This window comes from Metopolophium dirhodum, chromosome 1 (assembly GCF_019925205.1).
Source record: "Metopolophium dirhodum isolate CAU chromosome 1, ASM1992520v1, whole genome shotgun sequence".
NCBI classification, from domain to species: domain Eukaryota; kingdom Metazoa; phylum Arthropoda; class Insecta; order Hemiptera; family Aphididae; genus Metopolophium; species Metopolophium dirhodum.
The window spans coordinates 137,012,457-137,033,131 of record NC_083560.1 but is presented as its reverse complement, the minus strand read 5'-3'; the positions used below and the strand labels follow the sequence as shown (position 1 = coordinate 137,033,131).

The 20,675-nt window shown below is 41.2% G+C and overlaps 2 protein-coding genes across 2 annotated transcripts; one reads left to right on the top strand and one right to left on the bottom strand.

The window, feature by feature from the left end:
- The first annotated feature begins 1,227 nt into the window (after positions 1-1,227).
- LOC132932608 (ATP-dependent DNA helicase PIF1-like) lies at positions 1,228-2,211 on the top strand. Its single transcript, XM_060998985.1, has one exon. The coding sequence runs from the start codon at positions 1,228-1,230 to the stop codon at positions 2,209-2,211; it is 984 nt and encodes a 327-aa protein (XP_060854968.1).
- Positions 2,212-3,981: 1,770 nt separating this feature from the next.
- Positions 3,982-5,658, bottom strand: LOC132932606 (uncharacterized). The gene is made up of 8 exons (XM_060998984.1): positions 5,592-5,658; positions 5,398-5,478; positions 5,265-5,309; positions 5,074-5,192; positions 4,957-4,995; positions 4,196-4,234; positions 4,073-4,123; positions 3,982-4,005 (listed from the first exon to the last, which is right to left on the bottom strand). Exons 1-8 carry the CDS (start codon positions 5,656-5,658, stop codon positions 3,982-3,984), a joined length of 465 nt encoding a protein of 154 aa, XP_060854967.1.
- Positions 5,659-20,675: the final 15,017 nt, after the last annotated feature.

Below are 20,675 nucleotides of genomic sequence, written 5' to 3'. Positions count from 1 at the left end.
CGGTTGTTTTCGTACAAATTGCACGGCAAAAGTCACACGGTCGTCAGACTTCCTGTCCACCTGGAGGGTCGTCAGAACGTGTACTTTGCGCCGGGCCAAGCAGAAGAACGGCTACAGAACCAAGCTGTGCGTAGTACGAAACTCACGCAGTTCTTCGCGCTCAACACAACAGACGTGAATGCTCGACAATACTTGTACCAAGAAGTACCGACGCATTACACCTGGCAGATGCCACGTAATCAAGAAAACGTACTCGTAAGAAATGTCACCCAATGGTTGCCGCGGCGGATTCGGATGGCAAACGTTACGTTGGCTCGGATGTACATAGTAAACCCACTGGACCGGGACCGTTTCCACCTGAGATTGCTACTTCTGAACCGAAGAGGCCCGAAGTCCTTTCAAGACATAAGGACGGTGGACGGGGTCGTTCACGAAACATTCACGGCGGCTGCCGTTGCACTCGGATTATTGGAAGACGACCGAGCGTGGCGGGATTGCTTGACGGAATCGGCGACGTTGGACACACCGCGGCAGCTGCGGTATCTGTTCGTCACTATACTGGTGTTCTGCGAGCCCTCAAACCCGCTGGCGTTGTACGAGGCGAACGAAGCAAACATGATGGAGGACTTCAACCGCCGTCTCCAAGACGTCGACCGCGCGAGGGCCGCGTGTCTGGCGGCCATCGAGGATCTACTTCGTGTACACCGGAAATCGCCGGGCGACTACGGTCTGCCCCTCGCCGACCCCCGTCTACTGGAACCGCTGCAGGACGACGCGCTGTTCCGGGCAATAGACGCGGCGGCACGGTGGGCCCCACAAGTAGACGCCTTGAACGCCGAACAGCGAACGGTGTACGACCGCGTGATGGCGGCCGTCGATGACCAACGGGGGGTGGCGAAAACTTTCTTCGTCGACGGACCCGGGGGTACCGGAAAAACGACGCTGTACGGATGCCTGATATGGGCGCTTCGGCACCGACCTCCGCAGCGGGAGGTGTTGTGCGTGGCGTTCACCGGTATCGCCGCGTCGCTCATGGACGGCGGCATGACCGTACACTCGACGTTCGGACTGCCTTTCGGCACGCTGACCGAAGACTCGACGTCCAGCGTCACCATGCAGTCCGAGCGAGCGCAAAAGATACGCAACGCGGCGCTCATCGTCTGGGACGAAGCCCCAATGTCGCCGGGACTGCAACTGACGGTGGTGGACCGCCTGCTCAGGGACGTCATGGCATCGGAATTACCGTTCGGCGGTAAAACCATGCTGTTCGCCGGCGACTTCAGGCAGATATTGCCCGTGGTCCGGAGAGGGACGAGAGCCGAGATCGTCATGTCGTCGATCAAGGAAAACGGTCTTTGGCGCGTCATGGAGCGCTTCAATCTGGTCCAGAACATGCGCGCTGACCACGACGCGGACTTTGCGACTTGGTTGCTTGAGCTCGGCAACGGCCGACTGCCCGCGGTCGACGGCGTTCCGAACACCGTGAAAATCCCGCGGCAAATGGTATGCGACGTTGATGATTTGATCGATTTCGTGTACCCGCAGCAAATGTCGTTGGCCAACGTCGACGAATTCGCTCGGAGAATCGTTGTGTGTCCCACCAACGAAGACTGTAGAGGTGTCAACAGGGACGTGCTGGAGCGCGTCGACGGTGCTCAGATGAGCTACACCGCCGTCGACACCATGATGGCGGACGATCCCGACGAAGTGGCCAATTTTCCCACGGAGTTCCTCAACAGCTTGGAACCGGACGGCCTGCCGCCGTACCGGCTGACGTTGAAGGTGGGGTGCATCGTGATGTTGCTCAGAAATCTCGACCCGAGGAGACGACTGTGCAACGGTACGAGGTTGGTGGTCACCGAACTGCGGCGTCACAATTTCAAGGCTAGGATTTTGGGCGGTGAAGCACAGGACGACGACTTCGTCGTGCCCAAGATACCGCTCACGTCCAGCGGCGAGGACGACCTGCCCATCTTACTGCGGCGCCTTCAATTCCCGGTGAGATTGTCGTTCGCCATGACCATCAACAAGTCGCAGGGTCAGACGTTCGACCGTGTAGGTTTGTTACTGACGTCGCCTGTGTTCACGCACGGGCAACTGTACGTAGCGTTTTCGAGGGTGAGAAACGCACAGTCCGTGAGAGTCGGCATGTACGCCGATGACAGCGGCCGATTCGTCACCAAGAACATAGTGTACAGGGAAGTTCTGTAATGCAACGAGTGGTGACAATGGTAAGTATATTATAATTAGGTGACGCCTGCTGATAGTCTAGGTGACTTTAAACCTAACACGTGTAACATATTTTTCAAACATAATACGTTACACCGCTGTTCTACGTGGTATGTGTTCTACATGCGCCCGGTGGTCAAAGATGATGATGATAGTCTAGGTGACTTTAAACCTAACATGTGTGACATATTTTTCAAACATAATACGTTACACCGCTGTTCTACGTGGTCTGTGTTCTACATGCGCCCGATGTTCAAAGATGATGATGATAGTCTAGGTGACTTTAAACCTAACACGTGTGACATATTTTTCAAACATAATACGTTACACCGCTGTTCTACGTGGTCTGTGTGGAGGTACTTCGTACCTATATTATATGATGTATAAATAACATTAATAAGTTAATTTCACTATGTTCCCAATATTTATTACACCATTTTATTGTTGTATTTCTTTCTTAAGTAGTATTAATTTATATTGTATTAATGGTTATCCTTTGTTTTTATGTAATCATATATATATGCTATTGACATTAATCAGTCAATTTCACTGTACTCACAATATTTTTAATATTTTGTACACTGTATTTCGCTGAACTACTTGATTGATTTATATTGTATTATTAATGGTTGAGACATTACTTAATTGTATTAACGTATTGACATATTTTTATTAATTGTTTTACTCATGATTGAGATTTCATTACTATTAGATTCTATATAATTAGATTTTATTACTATTTACTTACTATATATAAATGTAATTATTTCAATATTTATATAATTGACATTGTATTAATTGTTTTGCTCAGTAAAAGAGTATTTGTTTTGTGTTAAACACCATTTGTTCAATAACAATTTTTTTAAAATACAGTAAATTAATAAGCACAACAGTTTTGTCCTATTTGGTACATGGGTAGAACCTAACCTAACTAATATAACTAAAATAACAATTTAAAAAACCATTGATACTATACACACAATTGGATATCTTAATAACAATATTTAATTTATAATTAACAACACTGCAAATTGCTGTTGATTATTTTTTACATAATTTGTTTTACATAAGAAAACACCATTGATGATACTATTTTATTCACTAAAAACTTTAATATTATGTAGTGTGCTACTACATACTAGGTCACCGTGAATTGATATAATTTATTTTGCCACTGGATCAATTGCTATGAAAAGTAACTCTCGGATGAGACGGAAACACATATTATATTATTTACTTTTTTATTAGTTTTTATTAGTTTTATATTATTATTACACATGAAATTAAATTACTTTAACAATGGAAATATTTATACAATTTAGGTTGTATTTGTTTTACTCATTGTAGTATATTGATTCTAAAATCTTTAATTTTGTTACATGCAAATCTTTAGACATCCCATGCAATACCTACCTAATGTCATTAACTTCACTGACATCCTGACAACCATTATAACTATTTATAACTCTTATTTGATCCACACACCACACATAATTGCAATAGTATGAACTATATTATGTTTTTGGTAACTAATAGAAATTTAAAAAAATCCTTCATACTGTACCCAAAGTACACACATAGTAATTTAAAAATATCCAGTAGGAGAGGAAAAGGAAAATAAAATATAATTTTAAATGATATAGTCATGTTTTTGTCATAAATGTCATTATTTTATTGATCATCTGAAAAAAACATAACAAATAAACATAGAAAAATTTTTGTTGAGAAAAAATGTTCCTGTTAAAAACTCACTTATTGGGTGTCTGCTATCGGTACCTGAAAATGATATGTTTGATTAGAATTATTAATTTCAAAAACTAAAGTATTTATATTATATCCTTACGACGTTTGGCGGTGGGCTCGGTGGCGTCTCCCTTGCTGTGACGTAGAGCTCCTGAAAATAATGTGTTTGATTAGACAAAACTTGAATTTTTCTTAAATATATTATATACTAATATATCCTTACGTTTGGCGGCTGCGCAGTTTCAGCGGTCTGATTGAGGTCCTGAAAAATTTGTTTAATTAGATTTATAAATTTCAAAAACTCAATAGCTTTTTTTTAATATACTAATATATCCTTACGTCTGCTGGTCGACTACTGCTGGCCTCCTGAAAATAATTTGTTTAATTAGATTTATAAATTTCAAAAACTCAATAGCTTTTTTTTAATATACTAATATATCCTTACGTCTGCTGGTCGACTACTGCTGGCCTCCTGAAAATAATTTGTTTAATTAGATTTATAAATTTCAAAAACTCAATAGCTTTTTTTTAATATACTAATATATCCTTACGTCTGCTGGTCGACTACTGCTGGCCTCCTGAAAATAATTTGTTTAATTAGATTTATAAATTTCAAAAACTCAATAGCTTTTTTTTAATATACTAATATATCCTTACGTCTGCTGGTCGACTACTGCTGGCCTCCTGAAAATAATTGGTTTAATTAGATTTATGAATTTCAAAAACTCAATAGCTTTTTTTTAATATACTAATATATCCTTACGTCTGCTGGTCGACTACTGCTGGCCTCCTGAAAATAATTTGTTTAATTAGATTTATAAATTTCAAAAACTTGATAATTATTTTAAATATACTAATATATCATTACGTTCGGCGGCCTCCGACTTTCCGTCTGCCTACGGTCCTGAAAAATTTGTTTAATTAGATTTATCAATTTCGAAAACTTGAACGCTTTTTTTAATTATACTAAATATATATCCTTACCTTCTTCGGCCGCGGCGAGGCCGTTTTCAGTAGACCGTCCTGAAAATAATTTATTTAATTAGATTTTTTGATTTCGAAAACTTGAATGTCTTTTTAAATATACTAATATATTCTTACGCTTGACGACGGCCGCCGCCTACCACCATCACCACCCCTCCGCCTACCATCATCACGACCCCTGCCACCGCCACCGCCACCGCCACCGCCCCTTTTGGACGGGCCACCTCTGGACTTGGCTACAATATAAATTACAATTATATACATAATATTAAGACTGTTATTAAGGAATGTGTAAAGTAAACACTCACCGCAATCCCGGGACAAATGTCCCTGTTTACCACAGTTATAGCATTCTGAAACGGGTAGATATCATTTTAATCGTTTCTAATTGTATACAATATATATATATTAACCAATAGTCTTATACAAATGTATGCTTACTTCGGTCGCGACCTCCACCGCCACCGCCATCGCCATCACCACCACCACCGTCCCCTTTCAACGGGCCACCTCTGGGCTTGGCTACAATATAAATTACAATTATATACATAATATACATAACAGTTATAACATTCTGAAACGGGTAGATAATATATAATATATTAACCAATGATCTTATACAAATTTATACTTACGCTGAGCGCGGTCTTGCCCGTGGTTCACATAAACCGTGCAGCTGTGGCTTATATTGAAGACGCTCATTCTAAATTGAATAAGACAGTTGAAAAGAACAATTGATTGGTCTGCATTATTATGTTTGTGGCATTATAAAATATTCAATTTGTCTAACGAAATGCATATGGTGCACACTAAAACTAAGCCAGCGTTCGAATTAATTGATAAATACGATCGGCGGTGACCGTGTTAAAAACAAAAACAAAAAATAGAAAAAATATTTAGTTTCACAGAAAGCATGTGTTGCAGACAAAACTAAGGCTCGATTTTCTTCGCAAATTTATATTATTATTTTATTATTTAAATTAATAAATTATTATATACGATCCGCGTTGAACGTGTTAAAAAAACAAGGCCCTGATGTACGCTTGGCAATTGCCGTTAATGTTTTAGACTTTGTTACTCATTCTGAAGTTGACAAATAAAAAGCAATAAAGAAAGTGTATAGTAAAACAAACAATAAGTGATCTGTCGGTATTATTAAGTCGATGGTATGATAAAATATTAAATTCGTTGAACGGAAAGCATGTGTTACATTACATTGATTGATTAATACCTACGATCTGCGGTCAACGTTTTAAAAAGCAACAAATTAAATTAATACTAAATTGTATACTCACGTGTTTTCTGTTATTCACGGCTGTCGGATGTTTAATAACGGTTATAGTCGGACGTCGGGTCGTCGGCGCAGTCTTAGAGCGGCGACAATAACAAGAGTCAAGGCAGGTAACCCATGCGGGTGACGATATCGCACGGCTGATTTATTGAATTGACATATTATATCGATATTTTATATTTTTATTATTCATTCGAACACAGCATTACACCTTACACTTTTGACCATCATTCTTTTTTTCATTTTTGCAAAAAATTTTCATATAGTCATAATAATGCCACAGGATCATCACTCAAATTCATTAATACACACGCAAACATGGTTTTCAAACATTCCCGCCTTTGACAGAATACCGCCAAAGTGGTAGGCCTTATCACCGACCGTTTATCGTCGATCCTCTCGCTATCAGCGAATGACTTACAGTAAGTTGTAGGCGCGACTTTTAACAAGCCGACCCCGCGTTACGTATCCCCCGATTACACGGTACGGGAGACCTTGGGTCAAACATCATGTTGGTGCGCGGAAACGTTTCCGTGTTTTTCGGAGGTTCGTATGGGAAACAGAACCCCGATCCGCTGATCGAGTTTCACTTCTATATTGCTCTACTCTACTACTAAGCTTATGACGACAGAAATTATTAACGTGGCCGCTGGAAATTCACATAATATTTCCAATATATATTACGCATGGAAATGTTTAATGTTTTTGTAGATCGTATTGGTTATTGTAATTGGTAACATTATATGGGTTTGCTTATTATATACCTAAAGTTTATTTACATATATACATAGTATACATAGTATAACATTATACTGCATATATATAATTATCCGGACCACTCAGGTGACTGACCTGCTAGACACCCTAAAAAGACGGTTACTAGAAGATTTGCATAGAAGCCCGAATTTTTTTTCACGTACATTATTACTTAATTTTCTGTTTTCGGAGACAGTTACGGAGACAGTTACGGAGACAGTTACGGAGACCTGGCCGTCGCATATTGTCTGCTATCCGACGAAGTCGGATTGCCTACTCGGACCCCTGAGGTGACTGACCTGCTAGACACCCTACCCTTATTATTACGGTGAACGTCATTCGAGGTGACTGACCACCTAGACACTCAAAAAATGATGTTGGCTATATGATTTGCATAGAGGCCCGAAATGTTTTGAATTTTTTTTCCCGAAATTTATTACTTAATTTCGTGTTTTCGGCGACAGTAATGAACGCTGTCCGCGATTCGACGCAGTCGGATTGCATACCTGACGACGTGACCCGGCCGTCGTACATTGTCTGCTATCCGACGAAGTCGGATTACCTACTCGGACCACTGAGGTGACTGACCTGCTAGACACCCTTAAAAGACGGTGGCTATATGATTTGCATAGAAGCCCGAAATGTTTTGAATTTTTTTTCACGTAATTAATTTTTCCGTTCTCGGTGACAGTAATGAACGATGTCCGCCATTCGACGCAGTTACGTTTGCATACCTGACGACATGACCCGGCCGTCGCACATTGTCCGCTATCTGACGAAGTCGGATAGCCTACCCTTATAACTACGGCGAACGTCATTCGAGGTGACTGACCTGCTAGACACCCATAAAAAGGCGGCGGCTATATGATTTTCATGGACCCCCGAAATGTTTTACAATTTTTTTCAGGTTTCACGTTGCATACCTGTTGCCGAGACATACAAGTCCAACATCGAGGTAGGTGACTGACCAGCTAGACCCCAAATAAATCGAGGTGGCTATATGATTATCCGAAATATTTGAATTCTATTACTTGATTTGGCGTTTTTGAAGGCAGTAAAAAACTTACAGCTCTCCGGTTAACTAATCCACTATCCTTATCACAAATCCACCATTCTTATCATTAATCCAACATCCTTATCAGCAATCCAAAATCCTTATCACTTATCCAATTTTCATATCAACATCCACCGTTCTTATCATATCACCCATACACCGCGTCGGCTTCGGTTGACGACCAGACCACAAGACCACTGCGGCTTCCGACATCGAAAACACTCATAACCAACACCGGGGGGTCTGGGGGTCTCCCCCAGCGACGCTCGGAGAGCTAGTCTTATAGTATAAAACGAAGACCCGTGTGGCGCCTCCTATGGCGTTTTCCCGTACCAGCATAGAGGATAATGGAGGGAAAACAGAGAACCCGCCAATGGGACGGTCGGGACGCGGCGGCGGAGCCGTCGCCGCGCTATCACTTCCGCCTTATCACTTTTCGCGATTTTTTTCCAGATTTTCAAAATTTCTTCACGTTTTCGAGTTTTACCCCCCCGGGGGTCTCCGGGAGGCCCCGCTCGGACCTTATTCGCGTTCCCCGCTAAATTTACGTACCGCGCGCGGCCGCACTCTTTTCCCGGCGGGCCCGCCGCGGTGGCGATCACGTGCGGACCGAGCGCCGCCGTCGCGCGCGTTTTTTGCCTTTTTTTTTCGAGAATTCGAGTTTTAGCCCTCTTCGAGGCGTCCGCCCTCCCCGTTCGCGACTCATTCGCGTTCCCCGTTACGTTTATAGGTCGCGCGCGGCCGTACTCGAATATTTTAGAGCGCCGCGGCGAAGAAAACGATAGCGGAAAGCGCGGCGTCGTCGCCGTCTTACCGATTTTTCCGACTTTTTCGACTAGAGTCGCGTCTCGCCGCTCTCTCGAAAGTCTCACCTCCCCGTCGACGCGATATTCGCGTTCCCAGCTAAATTTATAGGCCGCGCGCGGCCGTACTTCGTCCGAGACGAGTCCCGGGGCCGCGGGACGACGCCGAGAGCGGAGCGCCGATATCGCCGCCGTCGAGTGGGTATTACTATATACGGGCATAAATACGTGCGTCGGAGGGTCCGATTTTTTTTCGCGAATATCGCGTTTTCGACGTCCGGGGGTGGCGGAGCCTGTCGTCCGCCGCCCGAAGCGGTGGGATCGCCGGCTCGAAAGCCCTCCGCGGACGCCGGGACCGCGTTCGCGATTCGCCGGGACGGCGAAACCGCTTAAGAGTCATAGATTCGACACGAGTTTTCAACTCGGTAGGTAGGTAGGTAGGTAAGGCGTCGGTGCGGTTGACCCGGGGGTCGTGGTTTCGATGCCGGCCGCCGGGAATTTCGTTAATTTGCGGCGGCCGTGATATTTCGGAATTTTTTTTTTTCGCGTTTTTTTTTTCGTCATTTTCCTTTCGCCATCACTTTCGCCTTATCGTGATATACGATAGGTTAGATACGATTTGACGAAAATTTGACGTTTTTTTTTTTTAAATTCGAGTTTCACCCCTTTTGAAGACGTCGGACCTCCCCGTCGAAGACTTATTCGCGTTCCCCGCTAAATTTATAGGCCGCGCGCGGCCGTACTCCGTCCGGTACGAGTCCCGGGTCCGCGGGACGACGCCGAGAGCCGAGTGCGGAGAACGCCGCCGTCGAGTGGGTATTACTATATACGGGCATAAATACGTGCGTCGGAAGGTTCGATTTTTTTCACGAATATCGCGTTTTTGACGTCCGGGAGTGGCGGAGCCGGTCGTCCGCTGCCCGAAGCCGTGGGATCGCCGGCTCAAAAGCCCTCTGCAAACGCCGCGAGAGCGTTCGTGATTCGCCGGGACGGCGAAACCGCTTAAGAGTCATAGATTCGACACCGGTTTTCAACTCAGTAGGTAGGTAGGCAGGTTTAGGCGTATGTGCGGATGATCCGGGGGTCGTGGTTTCGATGCCGGCCGCCGGGATTGGAGATAATTTGCGGCGGCCGTGTTAATCCGGAATTTTTTTTTCACGTTTTTTTTTTTCGTTATTTTCCTTTCGCTATCACTTCCGCCTTATCACTTTTGATGAATTTTTTCAAAATTTCTTCAAAATTAGTGTTTTAACGCCTTCGCGCACCTCGGACGGCCCCGTTCGGACTTTATTCGCGTTCCCCGTTAAATTGTGAGGCCGCGCGCGGCCGTACTTTGTCTCGGCCCGTCCCGCCGCGGCCGAGACGACGTGCGATAGGAGTGCCGCCGTCGCCTGCGTTTTTCGATAATTTTTTCGAAAAGTCGAGTTTTAACTGTTTTGGAAACGTCTCACCTCCCGTTCGCGACTTATTCGCGTTCCCCGTTAAATTTATAGGCCGCGCGCGGCCGTACTTGAATATCTTAGAGCGCCGCGGCGTAGAGAACGATAGCGAAAAGCGCGGCGTCGTCGCCGTCTTACCGAGTTTTCCGAGTTTTTCGACTAAAGTCGCGTCTCACCGCTCTCTCGAAAGTCTCACCTCCCCGCCGACGTGATATTCGCGTTCCCCGCTGAATTTCTAGGCCGCGGGCGGCCGGACTTCGTCCGGGACGAGTCCCGGGGCCGCGGGACGACGCCGAGAGTGGAGTGCCGATATCGCCGCCGTCGAGTAGGTATTACTATATACAGGCATAAACACGTGCGTCGGAGGGTCCGATTTTTTCGCGTTTTCGACGTCCGAGGGTGGCGGAGCCGGTCGTCCGCTGCCCGATGCGGTGGGATCGCCGGCTCAAAAGCCCTCCGCGGACGCCGGGACCGCGTTCGCGATTCGCCGGGACGGCGAAACGGCTTAAGAGTCATGGATTTGACACCAGTTTTCAACTCAGTAGGTAGGTAGGTAGGTTTAGGCGTATGTGCGGATGATCCGGGGGTCGTGGTTTCGATGCCGGCCGCCGGGATTGGAGATAATTTGCGGCGGCCGTGTTAATCCGGAATTTTTTTTTCACGTTTTTTTTTTTCGTTATTTTCCTTTCGCTATCACTTCCGCCTTATCACATTTGATGAATTTTTTCAAAATTTCTTCAAAATTAGTGTTTTAACGCCTTCGCGCACCTCGGACGGCCCTGTTCGGACTTTATTCGCGTTCCCCGTTAAATTGTGAGGCCGCGCGCGGCCGTACTTTGTCTCGGCCCGTCCCGCCGCGGCCGAGACGACGTGCGATAGGAGTGCCGCCGTCGCCTGCGTTTTTCGATAATTTTTTCGAAAAGTCGAGTTTTAACTGTTTTGGAAACGTCTCACCTCCCGTTCGCGACTTATTCGCGTTCCCCGTTACATTTATAGGCCGCGCGCACCCGTACTTGAATATCTTAGAGCGCCGCGGCGTAGAGAACGATAGCGAAAAGCGCGGCGTCGTCGCCGTCTTACCGAGTTTTCCGAGTTTTTCGACTAAAGTCGCGTCTCACCGCTCTCTCGAAAGTCTCACCTCCCCGCCGACGTGATATTCGCGTTCCCCGCTGAATTTCTAGGCCGCGGGCGGCCGGACTTCGTCCGGGACGACGCCGAGAGTGGAGTGCCGATATCGCCGCCGTCGAGTAGGTATTACTATATACAGGCAAAATACGTGCGTCCGATTTTTTCGCGTTTTCGACGTCCGAGGGTGGCGGAGCCGGTCGTCCGCTGCCCGATGCGGTGAGATCGCCGGCTCAAAAGCCCTCCGCGGACGCCGGGACCGCGTTCGCGATTCGCCGGGACGGCGAAACGGCTTAAGAGTCATAGATTCGACGCCGGTTTTCAACTCTGTAGGTAGGTAGGTAGGTAAGGCGTCGGTGCGGATGACCCGGGGAGTTATGAACAGTTATGAACGTTGTCCGCGATTCGACGCAGTCGGATTGCATACTTGACGAAGTTACCCAGCCGTCGCACATTGTCCGCTATCCGACGAAGTCGGATTGCCTACTCGGACCACTGAGGTGACTGACCTGCTAGACACCCTTAAAAGACGATTGCTATATGATTTGCATAGAAGCCCGAAATGTTTTGAATTTTTTTTCACGTAATTAATTTTTCCGTTTTCGGTGACAGTTATGAACGTTGTCCGCGATTCGACGCAGTCGGATTGCATACCTGACGAAGTTACCCAGCTGTCGCACATTGTCCGCTATCCGACGAAGTCGGATTGCCTACTCGGACCACTGAGGTGACTGACCTGCTAGACACCCTTAAAAGACGATTGCTATATGATTTCCATAGAAGCCCGAAATGTTTTGAATTTTTTTCACGTAATTAATTTTTCCGTTTTCGGTGACAGTAATGAACGTTGTCCGCGATTCGACGCAGTCGGATTGCATACCTGACGAAGTTACCCAGCCGTCGCACATTGTCCGCTATCCGACGATTGCCTACTCGGACCACTGAGGTGACTGACCTGCTAGACACCCTTAAAAGACAGTTACTATATGATTTGCATAGAAGCCCGAAATGTTTTGAATTTTGCATAATTTTTTTTCACGTAATTTATTACTTAATTTTGCATTTTTGGCGACAGGTATGAACGCTGTCCGCTATTCGACGCAGTCGGATTGCATACCTGATGACGTGACCCGGCCGACGCATATTGTCTGCAATCTGACGAAGTCGGATTGCCTACCCACACCACTGAGGTGACTGACCTGCTAGACACCCTTAAAAGACGATTGCTATATGATTTGCATAGAAGCCCGAAATGTTTTGAATTTTTTTCACGAAACTTATTACCTAATTTCGCGTTTTCGGCGACAGTAATGGACGCTGTCCGCGATTCGACGCAGTCGGATCGCATACCTAACGACGTGACCCGGCCGTCGCATATTGTCTGCTATCCGACGAAGTCGGATTGCCTACCCACACCACTGAGGTGACTGACCTGCTAGACACCCTACCCTTATTATTACGGTGAACGTCATTTGAGGTGACTGATCACCTAGACACTCAAAAATATACGACGGCTATATGACTTGCATGGACGCCCGAAATGTTACAATTTTTTTCATGAAACTTATTACCTAATTTCGCGTTTTCGGCGACAGTAATGAACGCTGTCCGCGATTCGACGCAGTCGGATTGCATACCTGACGACCGGCCGACGCATATTGTCTGCTATCCGACGAAGTCGGATTGCCTACTCGGACCACTGAGGTGACTGACCTGCTAGACACCCTTAAAAGACGATTGCTATATGATTTGCATAGAAGCCCGAAATGTTTTGAATTTTTTTTCAAGTAATTAATTTTTCCGTTCTCGGTGACAGTAATGAACGCTGTCCGCGATTCGACGCAGTCGGATTGCATACCTGACGAAGTTACCCAGTTGTCGCACATTGTCCACCATTCACAATCCACTATTCTTATCATTAACCCAGAATCCTTATCAGAAATCCAAAATCCTTATCACTAATCCACCATCCTTATCATAAATCCACTTTTCTTATCAAAATCTAAAATCCTTATCACTTAATTTTTTCACAGATCCCTATCACTAGACCTCTGTATCACTCATACACCGCGTCGGCTTCGGTTGACGACCAGACCACAAGACCACTGCGGCATCCGACATCGACAACACTCCTCACCAACCACGGGGGGTCTGGGGGTCTCCCCCAGCGACGCTCGGAGAGCTAGTCTTATAGTATAAAACGAAGACCCGTGTGGCGCCGCCTATGGCGAATTTCCGAACCCTCTTAGAGGATAATGGAGGGAAAACGGGTCTCCCGGCGGCGGCGGAGCCGTCGCTGCGTTATCAATCCTTCTTATCACTTTTCGCGATTTATTTCAAAATTTTTGCAAATTTTCGAGTTTTACCCCCCCGGGGGTCACCGGGCGGCCCCGTTCGGACCTTATTCGCGTTCCCCGCTAAATTTACGTACCGCGCGCGGCCGCGATTTTTTCCCGACGGGCCCTCCGCGGCCGAGAAGACGCGCTTTACGTCCGCCGCCGTCGCCCGCGTTTTTTGCCTTTGTTTTCAAGAATTCGAGTTTTAGCCCTTTTCGAGGCGTCCGCCTTTCCCGTTTGCCCCTTATTCGCGTTCCCCGTTACGTTTATAGGTCGCGCGCGGCCGTACTCGAATATTTTCGAGCGCTGCGGCGTAGAGAACGATAGCGGAAAGCGCGGTGTCGTCGCCGTCTTACCGATTTTTCCGACTTTTTCGACTAAAGTCGCGTCTCACCGCTCTCTCGAAAGTCTCACCTCCCCGTCGACGCGATATTCTTGTTCCCCGCTAAATTTACAGGTTGCACGCGGCCGTACTTCGTCCGGTACGATTCCCGGGGCCGCGGGACGGCACCGAGAGTCGAGTGCCGATATCGCCGCCGTCGAGTAGGTATTACTATATACAGGCATAAATACGTGCGTCGGAGGGTTATATTTTTTTCGCGAATATCGCGTTTTCGACGTCCGAGGGTGGCGGAGCCGGTCGTCCGCTGCCCGAAGCCGTGGGATCGCCGGCTCAAAAGCCCTCTGCGGACGTCGAATCCGCGTTCGTAATTCGCCGGGACGTTGAAACGGCTTAAGAGTCATAGATTCGACACCTGTAATCATCTCAGTAGGTAGGTAGGTAGGTAAGGCGTCGGTGCGGATGACCCGGGGGTCGTGGTTTCGATGCCGGCCGCCGGGATTGAAAATAATTTGCGGCGGCCGTGTTAAATTGGAATTTTTTTTTCCACATTTTTTTTTTTTTGTCATTTTCCTTTCGGTATCATTTTCGCCTTATCATATTATATATTCGTATTGAACGAAAATTTTACCTTTTTTTCAAAATTCGAGTTTTACCCCTTTCGAAGACGACGGACCTCCCCCTTGATGACTTAATCGCGTTCTCCGCTAAATGTATTGACCGCCTGCGGCTGTACTTCTTTCGCGAACAGCGAGATCGGACGGCGTCGTTATTATTATGTACAAGCATAAATTTATGCGTCGAAACGTTCGATTTTCTATTTTACAGATTTTTGCCTACTCGGTCTCGGTGACGCCGTGAGCTACTCATATCGGTATACATATATATTTGATACACGATATATCCACAGAAGGTACTGTAGGTACATGTATACTTAATAAATAAACGCCTAAATGTTAAGAGTCGATACGGTGGTTGGGTTAGTTGAATTATATAATAATATCCTAGCTCGAGTCGACGATGGATGTGACGGAAACGTTCGAATACTTCAACGCAGAGTGTATTACAATACATATATTATTATTGATCGATTGGTCGATATGACTATACTACGGGTAGGTATATTTTGTATGCCACACTAAATTTTTGTTTACCAAATTTGACTCACCTAAAAACTGTAATTTATTATTTACCTTTTGATTATCTATTTATTAATTTGATTTTATGCTCATGATTAAATACACAATACCTACCTACATAAGTAATATCAAATAGTATAGCCATATCATTATACAATTTAACTTTATATTAATGATTACCAGTTCTGACTCACCTAAAAACTGCAATATAGTATGTACCTACTACATGGTAAAGAGCATAAATTCAAATTAATAAACAGTAAATTTAAAGGTAAATAACAAATTGATAATAACGAATTGCAACAGATTCTAAATAATATTAATACAATAACAAAATATAACTTATGGAATATATGGGACGGTTCTTTTATACTTGAATTAGACAATAGTAATATAATTTACCTACGTTGTATAATATGTAGGTAGTACTAAATATATTACAGTTTTTAGGGCAGTTGATTGTTTGAGGTAATATAATTTGCTAATTATAAATTTTATGTATGATACAAAGCTGCTGCAGATACTATATAATACAATAATTATTATGGACTTATAGATCTTAATGTATTTAATTAAATTCTGGCAGTTAAATTGTATAAAGATATGGCTATACTATTTGATATTACTTATGTAGGTAGGTTTAGCTACATTTATTAAGCATTGTTTGATTGGTTCAATCATTAGCATAATATCAAATTAATAAAATATAACAAATATACACAGCTAATGCTTTTATTATCTTATAATAACTAAACTAAAGTTAACTATGTAGTACCCACTTCATTCATTACAGATTTTTGGTGAGTCAAATTTGTTGTAGCATACAAATGATGATACAGATTTTAAATAATACAATATTAATAAAGAAAATAAAAATGTATGTATTTAATTAAAGTCTGGAAATTAAATTGTATGATTATATGACTATATACTATTTGAAACAACTTATATAAGTAGGTTTAATTATGAGTATTATATGAAATCAACTATTTAATACATAATAAATTAATTACTCGAATAGACAATAGTAACATAACTAATGTACATGTATACTATGTTGTGCTAAATATATTACAGTTCAAGTGAGTTTATTTACCCCGTAAAGAGCATAAAATCAAATTAATAAACAGTTAATTTAAAGGTAAATAACAAATTGATAATAACGAATTGCAACAGATTCTTAATAATATTAATACAATAACAAAATATAACTTATGGAATATATGGGACGGTTCTTTTATACTTGAATTAGACAATAGTAATATAATTTACCTACATTGTATAATATGTAGGTAGTACTAAATATATTACAGTTTTTAGGGCAGTTGATTGTTTGAGGTAATATAATTTGCTAATTATAAATTTTATGTATGATACAAAGCTGCTGCAGATACTATATAATACAATAATTATTATGAACTTATAGATCTTAATGTATTTAATTAAATTCTGGCAGTTAAATTGTATAAAGATATGGCTATACTATTTGATATTACTTATGTAGGTAGGTTTAGTTATGAGTATTAAGTGATCAATTAGACTATTTGATAAATAATTAGCTACATTTATTAAGCATTGTTTGATTGGTTCAATCATTAGCATAAAATCAAATTAATAAAATATAACAAATATACACAGCTAATGCTTTTATTATCTTATAATAACTAAACTAAATGTTAACTATGTAGTACCCACTTCATTCATTACAGATTTTTGGTGAGTCAAATTTGTTGTAGCATACAAATGATGATACTGATTTTAAATAATACAATATTAATAAAGACAATAAAAATGTATGTATTTAATTAAAGTCTGGAAATTAAATTGTATGATTATATGACTATATACTATTTGAAACAACTTATATAGGTAGGTTTAATTATGAGTATTATATGAAATCAACTATTTAATACATAATAAATTAATTACTCGAATAGACAATAGTAACATAACTAATGTACATGTATACTATGTTGTGCTAAATATATTACAGTTCAAGTGAGTTTATTTACCCCGTAAAGAGCATAAAATCAAATTAATAAACAGTTAATTTAAAGGTAAATAACAAATTGATATACACAGCTATGGCTTTTATTGACTAGGTACATATTTTATTGAGCAATATTTATTGGGCTCGATTATGTGGTTAAATATTAAATATGTAAATAAATTTAGTGTAGCATACAAAATATACTGCAACAGATTCTAAATAATACAATAACAAAATAGAACTTATGGAATATATGGGACGGTTCTTTTATACTTGAATTAGACAATAGTAATATAATTTACCTACATTGTATAATATGTAGGTAGTACTAAATATATTACAGTTTTTAGGGCAGTTGATTGTTTGAGGTAATATAATTTGCTAATTATAAATTTTATGTATGATACAAAGCTGCTGCAGATACTATATAGTACAATAATTATTATGAACTTATAGATCTTAATGTATTTAATTAAATTCTGGCAGTTAAATTGTATAAAGATATGGCTATACTATTTGATATTACTTATGTAGGTAGGTTTAGTTATGAGTATTAAGTGATCAATTAGACTATTTGATAAATAATTGGCTACATTTATTAAGCATTGTTTGATTGGTTCAATCATTAGCATAAAATCAAATTAATAAAATATAACAAATATACACAGCTAATGCTTTTATTATCTTATAATAACTAAACTAAATGTTAACTATGTAGTACCACTTCATTCATTACAGATTTTTGGTGAGTCAAATTTGTTGTAGCATACAAATGATGATACAGATTTTAAATAATACAATATTAATAAAGAAAAAATAAAAATGTATGTATTTAATTAAAGTCTGGAAATTAAATTGTATGATTATATGACTATATACTATTTGAAACAACTTATATAGGTAGGTTTAATTATGAGTATTATATGAAATCAACTATTTAATACATAATAAATTAATTACTCGAATAGACAATAGTAACATAACTAATGTACATGTATACTATGTTGTGCTAAATATATTACAGTTCAAGTGAGTTTATTTACCCCGTAAAGAGCACAAAATCAAATTAATAAACAGTTAATTTAAAGGTAAATAACAAATTGATATACACAGCTATGGCTTTTATTGACTAGGTACATATTTTATTGAGCAATATTTATTGGGCTCGATTATGTGGTTAAATATTAAATATGTAAATAAATTTAGTGTAGCATACAAAATATACTGCAACAGATTCTAAATAATACAATAACAAAATAGAACTTATGGAATATATGGGACGGTTCTTTTATACTTGAATTAGACAATAGTAATATAATTTACCTACATGTATACTATAAAGGTAGTACTAAATATATTACAGTTTTGAGGTAATATAATTTGCTAATTATAAATTTTATGTATTTTATGTACAGTTTTTAGGTGAGTCAAATTTGGTGTAAAATACAAACGATGCTACAGATTTTAAATAATACAATATAAATAAACATAGTAAAAATGAATGTATTTAATTAATTTCTTGAAATTCTTCAATCTTTAGCATAAAATCAAATTAATAAATAAAAAATATACACAGCTACTGCTTTTATTAAATTGTATGATTATATGACTATATACTATTTGAAACAACTTATATAGGTAGGTTTAATTATGAGTATAATATGAAATAAACTATTTAAAACATAATAAATTAATTACTTGAATAGACAATAGTAACATAACAGACTTATAGTATGTTGTGCTTAATATATTACAGTTCAAGTGAGTTAATTGGTTGAGGTAATGTATTATGATATGACTATACTATATGGGTAGGTTTTGAGCCCATGTCAAACGATTATGTGGTTAAATATTAAATGTATAATAAAATATTTCAGTTGTTAGGTTAGTCAAATTATGTATATTAATAGACAAAATATAATTTATTATGTATTTAATTAAATTCTGGCAGTTAAATTGTATTATGATATGACTATACTATTAAACTATTTAATAATTAATATTTAATTAATACTATTTTATTATCTACACATTTATTGAGCGACCCACCTATATTATTTAACAAGGGCTGCATTATATGGTTCTTTACTTGAATAGACAATAGTACAATATAACTATATAGTACCCACTTAATTCATTACAGGTTTTAGGTGACTTGATTGGTTGAGGAAATTAAAAATTATAATGCTGCAGATACCATATAATACAATATTAATAAACAAATAGATCTTCATATGTTTCAGTAAAATCTGGTAGTTAAATTGTATAATGATATGCCTATACTGTTTGATATTGCTTATGTATAGATACGTTTACTAAATATTGTTTTTATATAAGTAATTGATTAACAACAATAATAAATTTAGCGGCGTCAAGTCGTTATTACTATATACAGGCTTGAATATATGCGTCGGAGGGATATATTTTAAGAGTCATAGATATATTTTAAGAGTCATAGATTTGACTTCAGTTTTCAACTCGATAGGTAGGTAGGTAGGTTTAGGCGTATGTGCGGATGACCCGGGGTCGTGGTTTCGATGCTGGCCGCCGGGATTGAAGATAATTTGCGGCGGCCGTGTTAATTCGGAATTTTTTTCTCGCGTTTTTTTTTTTCGTTATTTACCTTTCGCTATCACTTCCGCCTTATCACTTTTGACGAATTTTTTCAAAATTTCTTCAAAATTCGTGTTTTAACGCCTTCGCGCACCTCGGACGGCCCCGTTCGGACCTTATTCGCGTCCCCGTTAAATTTTAAGAAAGACGACGTGCAATAACAGTTCCGCCGTCGCCCGCGTTTTTCGATAATTTTTTCGAAAAGTCGAGTTTTAACCGTTTTGGAAACGTCTCACCTCCCGTTCGCGACTTATTCGCGTTCCCCGTTACATTTATAGGCCGCGCGCCTACTTGAATATTTTAGAGCGCCACGGCGTCGTCGCCGTTTTACCGATTTTTCCGACTTTTACGACTAAAGATGCGTCTCACCGCTCTCTCAAAAGTCTCACCTCCCCGTCGACGTGATATTCGCGTTCCCAGCTAAATTTACAGGCCGCAGGACGACGCCGAGAGCAAAGTGCCCATATCGCCGCCGCCGTCGAGTGGGTATTACTATATACAGGCATAAATACGTGCGTCGGAAGGTTCGATTTTTTTCGCGAATCTCGCCGTTTCGACGTCCGAAGACAGCGGAGCACGTCGTCCGCTTCCCGACGCGATCACGTCCCCCTTTACGCGCCCTTTGAAGGACGTCGAAACCGCGTTCGTAATTCGCCGGGACGGCGATACGGCTTAAGAGTCATAGATTCGACTCCAGTTTTCAACTCAGTAGGTAGGTAGGTAGGCAAGGCGTTGGTGCGGATGACCCGGGGGTCGTGGTTTCGATGCCGGCCGCATAGCCTGCTATCCTACTACATAGTATAGAGCATAAAATCAAACTAATAAACAGTTAA

Excerpts from the sequence above, each read along its gene's own strand:
- LOC132932608 (XM_060998985.1), top strand. The coding sequence starts at position 1,228 with ATGGCATCGGAATTACCGTTCGGCGGTAAAACCATGCTGTTCGCCGGC.
- LOC132932606 (XM_060998984.1), bottom strand. The coding sequence starts at position 5,658 with ATGAGCGTCTTCAATATAAGCCACAGCTGCACGGTTTATGTGAACCAC. Across the intron at positions 4,124-4,195 it reads AAACTGCGCAGCCGCCAAAC|GAGCTCTACGTCACAGCAAG; the intron begins GTAAGGATATAT and ends CATTATTTTCAG. Across the intron at positions 4,006-4,072 it reads CGAGCCCACCGCCAAACGTC|GTACCGATAGCAGACACCCA; the intron begins GTAAGGATATAA and ends TATCATTTTCAG.